Source organism: Salarias fasciatus, chromosome 12 (genome assembly GCF_902148845.1).
Source record: "Salarias fasciatus chromosome 12, fSalaFa1.1, whole genome shotgun sequence".
In the NCBI taxonomy this organism is placed as follows: domain Eukaryota; kingdom Metazoa; phylum Chordata; class Actinopteri; order Blenniiformes; family Blenniidae; genus Salarias; species Salarias fasciatus.
This window is the reverse complement of record NC_043756.1, coordinates 14,088,179-14,100,368: the sequence shown is the minus strand read 5'-3', so window position 1 is coordinate 14,100,368 and position 12,190 is coordinate 14,088,179. Positions and strand designations below refer to the sequence as shown.

General features: G+C 42.2%; 2 protein-coding genes across 16 annotated transcripts in view; both read left to right on the top strand.

The window, feature by feature from the left end:
* Positions 1-4,352, top strand: part of ank1a (ankyrin 1, erythrocytic a) — a 79,829-nt gene extending 75,477 nt beyond the window's left edge. For all 15 annotated transcript variants that reach the window (XM_030104570.1, XM_030104571.1, XM_030104567.1 and 12 more), the window contains one exon: positions 562-4,352. Coding sequence is in view for 2 of the 15 variants with exons in the window: in XM_030104573.1 (XP_029960433.1) it covers positions 562-615 (54 nt within the window). In the remaining 13 variants the exon portion in view is untranslated. The remainder of the gene's footprint in view (positions 1-561) is intronic.
* A 1,405-nt stretch (positions 4,353-5,757) lies between these two features.
* eif4ebp1 (eukaryotic translation initiation factor 4E binding protein 1) lies at positions 5,758-9,449 on the top strand. The gene is made up of 3 exons (XM_030105599.1): positions 5,758-6,200; positions 8,259-8,450; positions 9,117-9,449. Exons 1-3 carry the CDS (start codon positions 6,065-6,067, stop codon positions 9,146-9,148), a joined length of 360 nt encoding a protein of 119 aa, XP_029961459.1. The 5' UTR covers positions 5,758-6,064; the 3' UTR covers positions 9,149-9,449.
* The last annotated feature ends 2,741 nt before the right edge of the window (positions 9,450-12,190 follow it).

The following is a 12,190-nucleotide window of genomic DNA, read 5'->3' as shown; positions in this document are numbered from 1 at the left end:
GTCGGGTCGTTTGTGTTTTTCATGCATGTTGTGACAAGCTGTACCGAAGGTTGGCACAATGTGCTCCCAGCTGAACAGGCAACCAAGGAGGGGACAACTCTCAAGGTCAAAACTGCAAGGAGAGTTGCTCAGAGAATTGGAGCCACTCTGTGTGCGTGTGTGCGTGTGTGTGTGTGTGTGTGTGTGTGTGTGTGTGTGTGTGTGTGTGTGTGTGTGTGTGTGTGTGTGTGTGTCTTGCCCTTTCTAACGTAAAGGCCATGACATTCCTGAGATTACTGATATTTCAAGCGACTCACTACTGAATGTTAAACCACTTTTGCCAACCATTCCTGCTTAAATGCCTGTGCAGAACTAATGCGCTGCTTTGTGTTAGCGTTGCAATGGCTGACTGAAATAAAAATAAAGAAGAAGAAAGGGTGAAGGGTCATTTGTGAGATTTATAGGACGTATGCTATTAGGTTTGACCGTCTTGTTGCCGCTTGCATGCGACCTGTTCTCTGCAGTCGAGAGTCAAACATCGTCCAGCCTGTACTGAATCAGCACGTTTCCCTCTTTCCACAGAGCTCTCCACAGGATTCAACCCCCTCACCTAAACCATCCTACATGGACACATGACCAGCAGCAGCTGACAGGAAGAAGCCCACACACAAAAGGCAGACAGATGATCTAAATTGAATGGCAACAGACACCGACTCAATGACAACACCAGTGGCTATGCCAATTCTCAGCAAGCAGAAGAAGAAAAAGGATACGGATTTACTTATAGTTTTTATTATCTTTTTTTTTTTCTAAAGGAACCGTGGGGGGAAAAAAAAATCTACTACTCGGCTAGAAGCATGATTTTGTATAAAAGAAAAATCAAACCCAAAAAAAACTAGCAACCAAAATGTGCTTCCTGTTATCTGTATCAGCATGAGTGACTGCTGCCGCATGGCCTGTCTTTAACTACAAATACTGAGGGGGGGGACACAGGGGCGGGTAGAAAGGGTGGGGTGGGGTGGGGAGGAGACACTTCTCTGAGGGACAGGCATGCATTATAAGCTATGGTCAAACCACCGGCTCATTTTATGAACCAACAGGGAGAGGTTTATCCGTCAGTCGTAAGAAAAAGAGAAAATAAAATACTCGCAGTGATGTACGCTCTAGGCAACAGGTTATTCTCCCTCCTCCATGCCAAACTCTTCCTGCTAAGAGCATCACGAGCTAGTCTGAAACCTGTCCCAGTGCTCTCCAAGTCCAGTAAAGACACAATTATTACCGGGCGATATCAGTGTTGTACATAATATTGTATGCACTAAAATGCTCTACGTGACTGTGCGTTACGTGTGTTGTTTCTGTCATAAGATCCCTATGCGATGCCACTGATGCTGCTGTTTCAGGTACATGAGAAGTCCCTCCTGTTTTCTCTTGTTTCCTTCATTTGGTCAGAACCTATATATTATTCTATATATCTTGAAATCTTTGTGGGTAGAAGAACATACAGATGTTGTGTCGCTCTGCCTGTTTTAAACATTGGATTTACGTGCGTCCGGCCGTTTGTTTCTTTGTGCTCTTCTCGTGCTTTCATCTTTTTGCTTTCTCGACATGTCAAACTGTAGAGGGAGGGCGTACTGCGAGTCCCTCGCTGTATTTTGGGTGTCTGCGCTTTGGGAAGCAGGTTTTTACGCGGTGAACCTGCCTCCCTGACCTTCTCTCAGAGGGGATCGCTGTGTAGAGAGAGCGACAAAGAGATTAACTATGAGACAACGACCTGCTCTACCATCCCACTCCTCTGCCTTCTCTTGTCCGCGCTCCGCCGTGTCCTTCTGAGATCTGTGTCAATAAGATGTCTGTCTGAACCGAACTCCTGATACCTCTCCTCACCCTCAGCCTTTCCCTCATCAGCGCCCCGTCCGCCTGCCATTCAGTCGCCGCCTGCAGTCAGTCTCTCAGAGTAGATGTAGCAGTTCTGTCCGCCCCAGCTGGAGGCAGGATCCCACCTTCAGCACTGAGCTGTCTGTTTGACCTCTTCATATATGGTACCCCACACCAGGTGCACTTATAGGCCATCTCACCACCACCAGAAGATGTCACTTAACGAGGGCGAAGCAGCTGAAACGCTGGAAATAATGTAGCACTGGGTTGATTAGGTAAAGATAGAGAGAGGAATTTTTGTCGTGTCCAGGGTCGAGGACGTGTTGAGCTTGGATGTTTGTCTTCTTGGCGGTTCTTTGGAGTGTAGCAAAGACAGTCAGTCACCAATCACTGTGAAGAGAAACTGTAATACTGACCCGTAACTGTGAGCCTGACCCTTCCCGAAGCACGTCTGTTTGTTTCACTCCTTTCTTTAAGTGTAACGTCTTTCTTTCTATTGTTTTTCTGTCTTAACTATACTTCAGAATAAGCAATAACTGCTTACAAAAGGAAAGGATTGTTTGTGTGTGTGAGTGAGTGAGTGAGTGTGATTGAAAGAGGGAGGATTTAAGGATCATAGTTTAAGTTCTTCCTGAGTATTTGTAGGTCGCAGCTTTAGAGTACACGTTACTCTGCTCAGAAATGATGTCAGCTCATCAGTGTCTCGCGTTTGATCACTTTTGCCTGGCTAACAGCGAAGACCATATGTACCTTGGTATGACACCGCACCGGTCGTCCCATCTGAAAAGTGCCCCGTGATTGTTTTTTGTGTTTCTCATCTGGGAATGTAAGTGTGTGCAGCCAGTGTCTAGAACTGAAATCACATTCATTTGCACCTTGAAAGAAATCCTGTTGTGCGTGTGTATGTGTGTGTGTGTGTGTGTGTGCGTGAGTTATTCAGTCCTGGATATTGGGACTTGTCAAAGTTGTGATAATATCACAGGAGGTAATAATGCAAATGGACAAAGATTATGTCTAATTCTGAATCACCTATTTTAAGAGTTGATTTACCTCAATAAGTGTGCCATCTCACATGATATTAATTACTTATATGCATTTCTTTCAAATGTTGCATCAGACATTGACGGCTTTAATGTAGAGAAAAACTGTATGTAAGTCACACAAAATGTTGCAATAAGCACCCATCAATAAGTGTTTAGTATGGCTCCACAGCCAGAGATGATGAATGTAAAGTCTAGGTATACTGTGAGTCTTGTTATGAAGTAGTCATCCGTGTTGACTCTGTACTTCAGTAGATAATAAGGTATTCACTCTGTCGTTTCAACTCAGTATCTGCTGTTGATGATCATACATGTGACTTAATTCTCATTTCATCACTAACATACACAGAGGAGCGTTTTAATGGGTGAAGAAGCCTCAATTTCATTTTCGACATTTTAGCAAACGTCACTTCATCAGATATTATTGCTGTTCTATTAATGTGTTTAATAACCACAGAGAAGTTAGATGTCAATATAAAATCACAAAGCAGTGTGAAGTAGGACCCCTTACATCACAGCATACAGTTCGCTGTTTCAGAGAGCGCACTATCGTATGCTTGGGTTGGTTTTTTTGGAGCAGTGGGGGTGTTTAAAAATCCACTGCTGATTTCAAGGTTATAACAGGGGGGAGGAAGGGAAAACATATGAAGGAGCACTTTGAAGTTAGACAGAAATATAGGGAAGCTTGGTGGCTTTGATGGCTAGTCTTACAAGATGACAAGCATTTTTCCTCAACACAGCTCGCCCCCGATCTTTTTCTGCCCTCTTACCAAATATGAGACTGAGCCGATTCTCAGGCTTCCACACGGTGACAGTTCGCTCGCAGTGAGAAAAGAGTCCAACCAAGTGCAAAGCAGAGGGAGGAAGCTGTTTACAGCAGATAAGCACTGGAAGGCCCTGCACTGAGGGAACTACTGAGACGATGCCATGCACCAAGTTCATGCAAAAATATTAACTGTTGCAAAAACTAGAGAACACATGTATATTCCTTTAGAATGGATTGAAGACATTATTAACGCAATAGCATATTACTCAATACTAAGGAATGCAACTGCGCACATGCACAGAAAAATGTTTTTAACATAAAAAAGGCTATATATATATATGAGATATATGAAAATATATATATAAATATATATATTTACTTAGAATGCTATGCACCCTTACTTGTCAACTGGGATTCTAGTTATGTTATGGATGTACTTTTAGCATCATACAGCTGTAGCTACCAAGAGACTGTTGAGTTCTGGGTAATGCCTGCAACCTGGGGATAAATAGGGGTCTTGTGGGTATTTTAACTTGTTTTTGTTTGCTTTTTTATTGTTATGGAGAGTCAAACATGGGTTTAAAATATACATGTAAAAGCCTTTTAATCCAATCAAATCCGAGGACATCTATTGACAATTTACTCTGTACACCAGCTCAACATTTACAAAATTAATAAAGAAATGAAATGTCTTTGTGTTTAGTGTGTATACTTGTGTGTGAGAGGCGCTCAGTGCATTCAGCTATGGAAGAACATCACGGATCCTGAATTTCACTATCACTATCCTGCACCTTCATGATTCCCGATGAGTTTGGTGAAGATTGGACAAAGTACAGTGAAGTTACTGCTGTTTTTGTCCAACTTCCTGCTCTTTGGCAAAACCTGAAAAATCTGTTGCCACACGCAGCCCATACTGCTCTTTGAAAACTCACAATTTATAGATTGGTGATTAATTTATGCCTTTTAGTGATTTACAAAATTCTGTGAAAAAAGACACTTCCTGAAAGTCAGTCAACAACTCAAATCTGCTGTTGTGCATCCATTCATGCATCCAGTCATGTCACATGTATTCTGGTACTCACATTACATTAAGTATTATTCTAGGTATACCTATACTTCCAGAGGTGGTTTTGTTTAGTGTCTAAATTACCCAAACTTAAAGGTGCAATAAGTAATATTACCTCACACAATGTACTTCCCCCTCCACCTCTTCATGATTAAGTAAGTCTACAATTTTGGATTGAAGTGTCTGAACATGGGAATTTATTTATAATTTCTTTGTTTATGTATCAAAATGTAGCATTTGTGATGATAAAATATATCACGTTTTCCATTTTGTGGTTTCTTTAAAATCAAAAATATTGAGTTAATGTCAGGGTGCCAGCAATGTTGGAAGATGAATAAAAATGATATTCAAGTTCAGTCCAGAATTTTCTGTCAATAAGACATTGGTGAAGAAAAAAAGATGAGGAATTGTTTCCTTGGCTTGATTGCAGAGAAAAATGTGGTTCAATGCCAGATAAGTTGGCTATTGCCTGATTTGTAGGATATATACAATTGAGAATTTTGTAATGGAGTTATTTGAACTCGTTTAAGGTATGATATTTATAAGGTAAAACCTTGGAACAACACATTGTTTTCATTTTACAAAGAAATTGTTCATATTGGTGCAGTTTTTTTTTCCCAACAGGTCAACTCCATCAGTGCAGGGTGAGATATGTGTCTGTCTGTTATATTAGTTATGGATGAAGTGCTTCTTAAACAATTTTTACGTGTAAATGGCCACAATTTAAACTGGAGTAGTCAAAATAAGGGCCAAAACAGACCTGCAAGATTTACACTTACATCTCAGATTACATGTCATCACAGAGCAAAGACATGTCGCACACACACCAATTAATCTCTAACGCACGTTTGTCGAAGAAAAAAAAACAGAGATTCCACAGAAAAGCCATACACACACAGAGAAAACAATCAAGCCATGTGGTTTCCTGGCCCTCGGGATGAAATCCGGCTGTTTGCATTGTTTTGACGTTCCTGCTCTGAACAGGTGTTGTTTGGACCTCTGGCCTGTAGGGGGCGCAGTGACCTGCCTCCGCCTGCCTGCGTGTTGTTTTGTGTGCATGTGGAGGGTGAGTGGAAGCGGAGGAGTCTTTTTTGTTAACAAAGATTCTGGACACTGCTGTGTGTGTGAGAGAGTGAATGTGTGTGTTGTAATGTGAGGCATTTGTTTCCCGCCTTGTATAATTTGCACTTATGCCAGAGAGGTATTTATTTGTATTTATCGGACAGTAGCCGAGCCGTCCTGCGGAGCCCCTCTGCTCGCTGCCGCCGCGGCTTTGTTCTGCTCTGCCCGGTTCATGCTCCTCAGTTCTTCGGCTTCAGCTCAGCACTTTGAGGCGACATGTCCACCGACTGCCAGAAGACCACCGCCAAGGCCATCCCGTCCACCAGGAGGGTGGCCATCAACGACGCGGCGCACATGCCCCACGACTACTCCACGACCCCCGGAGGGACCCTGTTCAGCACCACCCCGGGGGGTACGTACTGTAGCTCCTGTTCTGCACCCACACACACACACACACACACACACACACACACGCCATTTCTGTCGCCCCTGTCCTCGTGAGACCCGACCCGCACCGTGGAGGCTCCACGCTGTCAGCTGGTAGCCGCTCATGCTACATGCTAACAGTGTTTATGGACGGGCTCCACCGGGCGGTGAAGTTCTGGATCGTCCAACTCAGACGGAAGCTCTGGGTTTATACGGTGCTTTAAACGAGCTGAACTCCGTTTGCGTGTCTGCTGCTGCAGTTTAATGATTAAAAGTCCTTCTCATGCCTGGGTCGCAGTCACGTGACCACAGGCTGCAGCTCCACCTGTCACAGGTAGAGAGGACGCCACCCAGCCAGTGCACAGCCATGATCGCTGCACCAACAAAACTCAGGCACATCACTGTGGAAGCAGAGCAACGAACTGGAGGAGGAAGTGTTACTCAGTTACTGCTACTATTACTTATAAAAGTCCTTAAATTCTAGTATTTAGACATGTTTACTTCTGCTTGGGGTGCAAATAAAAGTGGTCTTCCTTCATGCAGCCATGAGATTATCTCCCTCCCCTCAAGGTCATGGGTTCAAATACCAGCCTGGCCATTCTCTGTGGAGTTTGCATGTTCTCCCCTCCTGTGTGCAGGGTTTCCTCCCACAGTCCTAAAACATGCATGTGAGGTTTATTGGTGACCCTGAATACCCCAATGTGTGAATTTGAGTGTGTTGTGCACTGAAATCTGTATAAAAAAACATGTCTTTCTCTTCTTGTTATGTACAGCACTTTGTGATTTTATCTTTGAAAAATGCTTTATAAATAAATTTTACTACTTACTTACCTTGTGATGGACTGATGACCTGTCCAGGACATACCCTGCCCTCAGCCAGACCCTGACTAGGAAGAAGCACTATAGAGGATGATGGATTTATATCAAGTTTGCACTGTATTAACCTAATGGCACTTTATCTACAATTATGCAAAGCTTTGAAAACAAATATCTAAAATTGAAATCAGAATGTTTCTAAATATTTCAGGATTCTGTTGAAAGTGTTTTAAGTCTGGTTTAATTTAACTTTTAGCAAGTTGAGTGCAAGATTTTTTCCCAGGTTTTTAGAGCTACTGTTTTATAAATGCGGTATGTCAAGAATGCTGCAGTATTGAAAATGACCAAAGATTTTTTTAAAGTGTGTTTGTTTCATTTTAGCTTGTCTACCTTTTCCATCTATATTTGGATTTTACTCAAAATGAGTCTGCTAAACCTTTCAACTTGAATCATAAGATACATGCAGTATGTTGTTTTTTCATGAGTGTGATCCAAATTCACAGATATTATATCATGTACAACTAATGGAAAAATGGACTTTTCTCAAACAGGGCTAAAGATATTCAAAGTACACACGTGGAGAATTAATTACACTTTATAAACATGCATTTTTTCCCTCAAAAACCTTGTATGTTTCCCTCCTTGTGAGCCAATTACGCCATCATGAGAGTTTTTTTTAATAATCATGCTACTGAAGTGGTTTCTGTTCAGCCGGATATGTCTGAGGAAGGAAAGTGATTATGAGTAGCTGTTCACTCAGTATCGCGAAGTGATCACTCTTCACACTCTTTAAATGCACCACATTTTGAAACATGAATGGAAGCACTGAAAATGAGCCGACTTGTGATTCACCTGCACGTTGAACCAGACCAGCTTGTTCATGTGAGGTGTGATTATAAAAAAAGAAAAGACCGTGGCCAGTCATCACTCTTCACACACTGCGCTCAGTGTGAGGCAGTTTTTGGCCTCGCTCACTGTTCTCCCCCACTCGCTTCACTCCCCAAATCTGCATGACTTCTGGCTCGTTTCCAGACTGAAGCCTGTGATCTCTGTGGAAAAGTCCAGGTCCGCAGTGGCGAGGGAGTCCGTGAACAATAATGAAGTGTTTTCTGGGTTTTAATTTGGTTCACAGATGAAAGATGATGTGTCTGAGATGTTTGTGTGACTGAATCCAAGCTCAGTGTCTCTCTGATCGTCCTTCTGCCCTCTCGGTCTCTTCTCACCGCAGGAACTCGGATCATCTACGACCGGAAGTTCCTGCTGGAGTGTCGCAGCTCCCCGGTGGCCAGAACTCCTCCGCAGGGTCTACCCAACATCCCTGGCGTGACCAGTCCTCCCTCCAAAGACGGCAAGAGCAAGGTTCCCAATGGAGAACTACTGAACAACAACAGCATCACCGCACCCGACAGCAGCAGTGCTGGTATGTGTCCTGAGCAGAAATCAAGTGAGAATGACGTGAAGCACTAGGAGTGGGTGAGGACAGTTTGGAGTTTATAATGTGAATCGGTCATTTGATTTCACTACATCTCATTATTGTGTTCTTGTCAAATCATTTAAGCTCGTAAAAGTGTGTGTATGTTCTCATCTGTTTGGGTAAGAGGCAGCTGAAAGTAATCAAATCAGGTCAGGTGGTTTTAGTTTTATGTCTTGAAAGATGTTTTGGCCTTTATGCTTTTGGATAACCTGATTGAATTGGTTTGGAGTAAAATATATTTTTAGAAAGTGTATAATTTGTGTGCTTTTGAATGTACACCAGCATGTTTAATCTGCTGGTGTACATGCGGCTTTTGTCATTTCAGTGGCTCAAAGAAGTGTGTATCCTACTTTTTTTTTTTTTTACCTTGAGTTTAGAACAGATGTGGACAACTGGCTGTCCATGGGGTAATTTCCCAGAGATGCCAAATCAAGAAATAAGGTCAAATCACCGCATTTTAATGGACTGTCATTTGCTATATATCAGAAAAGATAATTGTGGTATTTTTGTTCAACATGTCTAATTTCTGAAAGCTTGGTTTTCTTTCTCCAGTTGAGCATTTGACCAGTTTAATGAAATGTGTTTTTTTTTTTTTTTATGTTTATTTTTCAGTCGATGATGCTCAGTTTGAAATGGACATCTAGGCGGAGCTGATCAAGACACTGTGAAGAGAGGCTCAGGAGCGCCGCTCTTTCCAGCCATTATTCCTCAGAGATGGAGCTCCCTCTTCAGTTTCTCATGGTTTTGCCTGTGTCAGTCTTATTTGGCCTTTTTTTTTTTCCCCCTCCGAACAAATCTGGAAAACATTCTTCTTTTCTCTTCTGTCTGCCTTAAACCTGATTTTGATAAGACAAAGTGTGCCTTCCTGTAGTGACTACAAGCTGAAGATCAACAGAGAAGAGCTTCACTTCAAAACGTCCCTCAGTAATGGGACATAATTATGAGCAACATGTCATTTTCTGATTTTCAGAACCATTCCTAAAAGGTTGCCACTTCAGCAGTGTGCTTCCTGTTTCCATGCTCCTCGTGATAACTATTCAGCCGTTGCCTTGAAATGTTCAAGATAATTTGTCAGTCGCGTCCTTAAGAATGGCTGAAGTTTTCAACAAAACAAAGAATGTAAACAGATTTTCTTTTTTTTTTTTTTGGAAGACGTTTCAAAACAAATTTTCACAAATGGTTTGTAGGGTGACAAAATTCAATAAAGCAAACACCATGAAAGCAGCTTTTCTTCATCTTGAGTATTCTGTTGGATTATCGTTTATACTTTTTATTTAAAGTCGTCTGATTATTCCCATCCGAAAACAAAACATTCAGGCTTTTAGGAAAGCTAATATACATTCTAAAGTGATAAATTGCTACTTCAGAGCCTGTAGCGCCTCCCATCACTCCTGATTCAGCACAAGTCGTATCAGAGGAATTCTTCCCAAAGTCCACTGGTTCCTGATAACCTCCGTCAGTCGACTGTATAAAGAGAGGTCAATATACAACTGCAGCGGGGAGAAAGTCTCCACTTTCAACATCTGTGAGTGTCGTCGGCTGCTTTTACCCACTTTACGTGTGGTCAGTGTGAAGTGGCTCACAAGTTTCTCACTTTGATGGCCTCAGTCTATAAAGCTTTTAAATGTTTATGATTCAACAGACTTATAAAATCCTGAAAACTGTTTGTCTATTGGACTGAAAGCAAAATTACCCGCTTTTCTGTCATTAGCTGTGAATCAGTGGTTACTGAAATTGTGTACTCCAGTACAACTACTGTCAACGGCTCAGACTGCACTCTGCCAGTAGTGAAATACTCCTGGACAAATACTAAAGTGAAAGTACAAAGTACTCCTCAACAGCTGCATGTCATTACATTGTAAGTAGCAGGCTTTGATTCATTTTACCTGTATAAAGTATCTACAATGTACATTTCTAAGAAAAACAAAGTGCAAGATGGAAATGTATTAAAGTCATTATTTGGACATTTCAAAAAGATTAATGTCCACCTACATGTAGGTCAGAGATTCAAATATTGCTGTAGATTGTGGCCACACTTAGTAAGTCAGCTACATGGTCTAAGTTTTTCTTGTATGAACAAAGTTAAATGAGGAAAAAGTACTTTTTTCGTCGTATTGTTTTTGTCTCCATTTTCTGTTAAAGGTGGGAACACCTTTGATCAGCTGTTCAACCACATTGTGTTTGTTTGGGGAAAACCAAGAGAAAATTCACTGGCCAAAACCAAAACTTTCATTACGCCCCAGTTTTGCCCTTTTTTTTCAAGTTCAATGAATAGCTTGGAATGATACAAATGTAAGTGATGCACTATCAGCTGTGAAAAAAAGAAAACCGAGGTCATTCAAGGCTGAAAAACAATGTACATTACTGAATTTTATAAAAAGACGTTTTTTGTGAATAGAAGAAGTGAGTTAACAACTTGAAGCTGGACTGCTGCAAAGGAGATTGATCAAACCTTCTGTATGATACAAAACATGGTGAGAAAAATGCATTTAGCAATGGAAAAGGGACGGATCGTCATCGCATTTAAAGCTGTGGTTCTTTCCAACACAGATTGCAAAGAAAGTCAAGGTGTCAGTGAGTTTCCTTCACCACCAAAAGGAAACAAACTGCCTGAGGCCACAGAGTCGTGCCATGGCTGAAAGTGGAGATGGGATCATGGTTAGCAGGCTTGAGAACTTTTCTGTGTGGAGTTTGCATGTTCTCCATGTGCACAGCTTTGTCCCAAAACCTTCCTGCCGCAGTCCTCAAACATGATTTTGAGGATTATTAGTGACTCTTCTTGCTTCTATGAGTTCAAGTACCAGACTCAAGTTCAGCCGCTGAAAAAAGGGGCATCTCAAATAATGAGCAAAATGTTTTGACTCTATCAGTCCAAAATATAACCTTTTCCACAGCATGAACTTTGCTGTTATCTCTTATAATGTGATGTTTGGTTTGTGCTAGGCCAGTTATACAGGTGTAAAAATGGTCACACAACGAAGAGGAAATGACCCTCAGCCTCTGCTGTTGGACTTTTGTCCACCATTGTTAACGTCTCACCAAACAGATTCTAGCAGAAGGCTGACTGTTGATTGTAAAACCCCAAAGAATAAGAACTATGATATGCATTACAAAAACCACAATAAACAGTGTGGCCTTTTATGGGGTTTTCCAGGTGGGTGAATTCTAAAAAGCAGTAATGTCGGAAAAGTATCCTTAAACAAAAGATCCTGTGAAAGTTCAACGATGACTCCGTCTGGACCTGCCTTGGCTGAAAATGTAGATTGAAGAGCTTCAGCTGAGCAGATCCAGCCCACCCCGTCATTCCACCACAGTGTCCTTCCAGGTCTCCCTCATGTCGCTGGGTTTTCTTGGGGTCTAGATACCCTCCACCCCTGCTTCCTGACCCCCTCGCCCCCTCAACCACCCCTCCCCAAGATAAACAAGTACTACTGCTTGTTTCTCCCCCGCTGGTCCATCCTTTGTGTTGCTTCACCCGATGTGCCTGTTGAGCCCAATCAACAAAAGCGGCCTGAGCAGGGAGCTCGCTAATGACCCCTGATGATGATGTGCGTCCTGGAACAGCCCTGAGATGTGGATTGGCCAGGTGAGAAAGGCAAATACACTAAAACGTGAGCTGACCAGTGGTGGGATGAGGAGACGTTGTGTGTTTCCACCGGCAGCCTGAGCCTCTGTGAAGTGTGTGT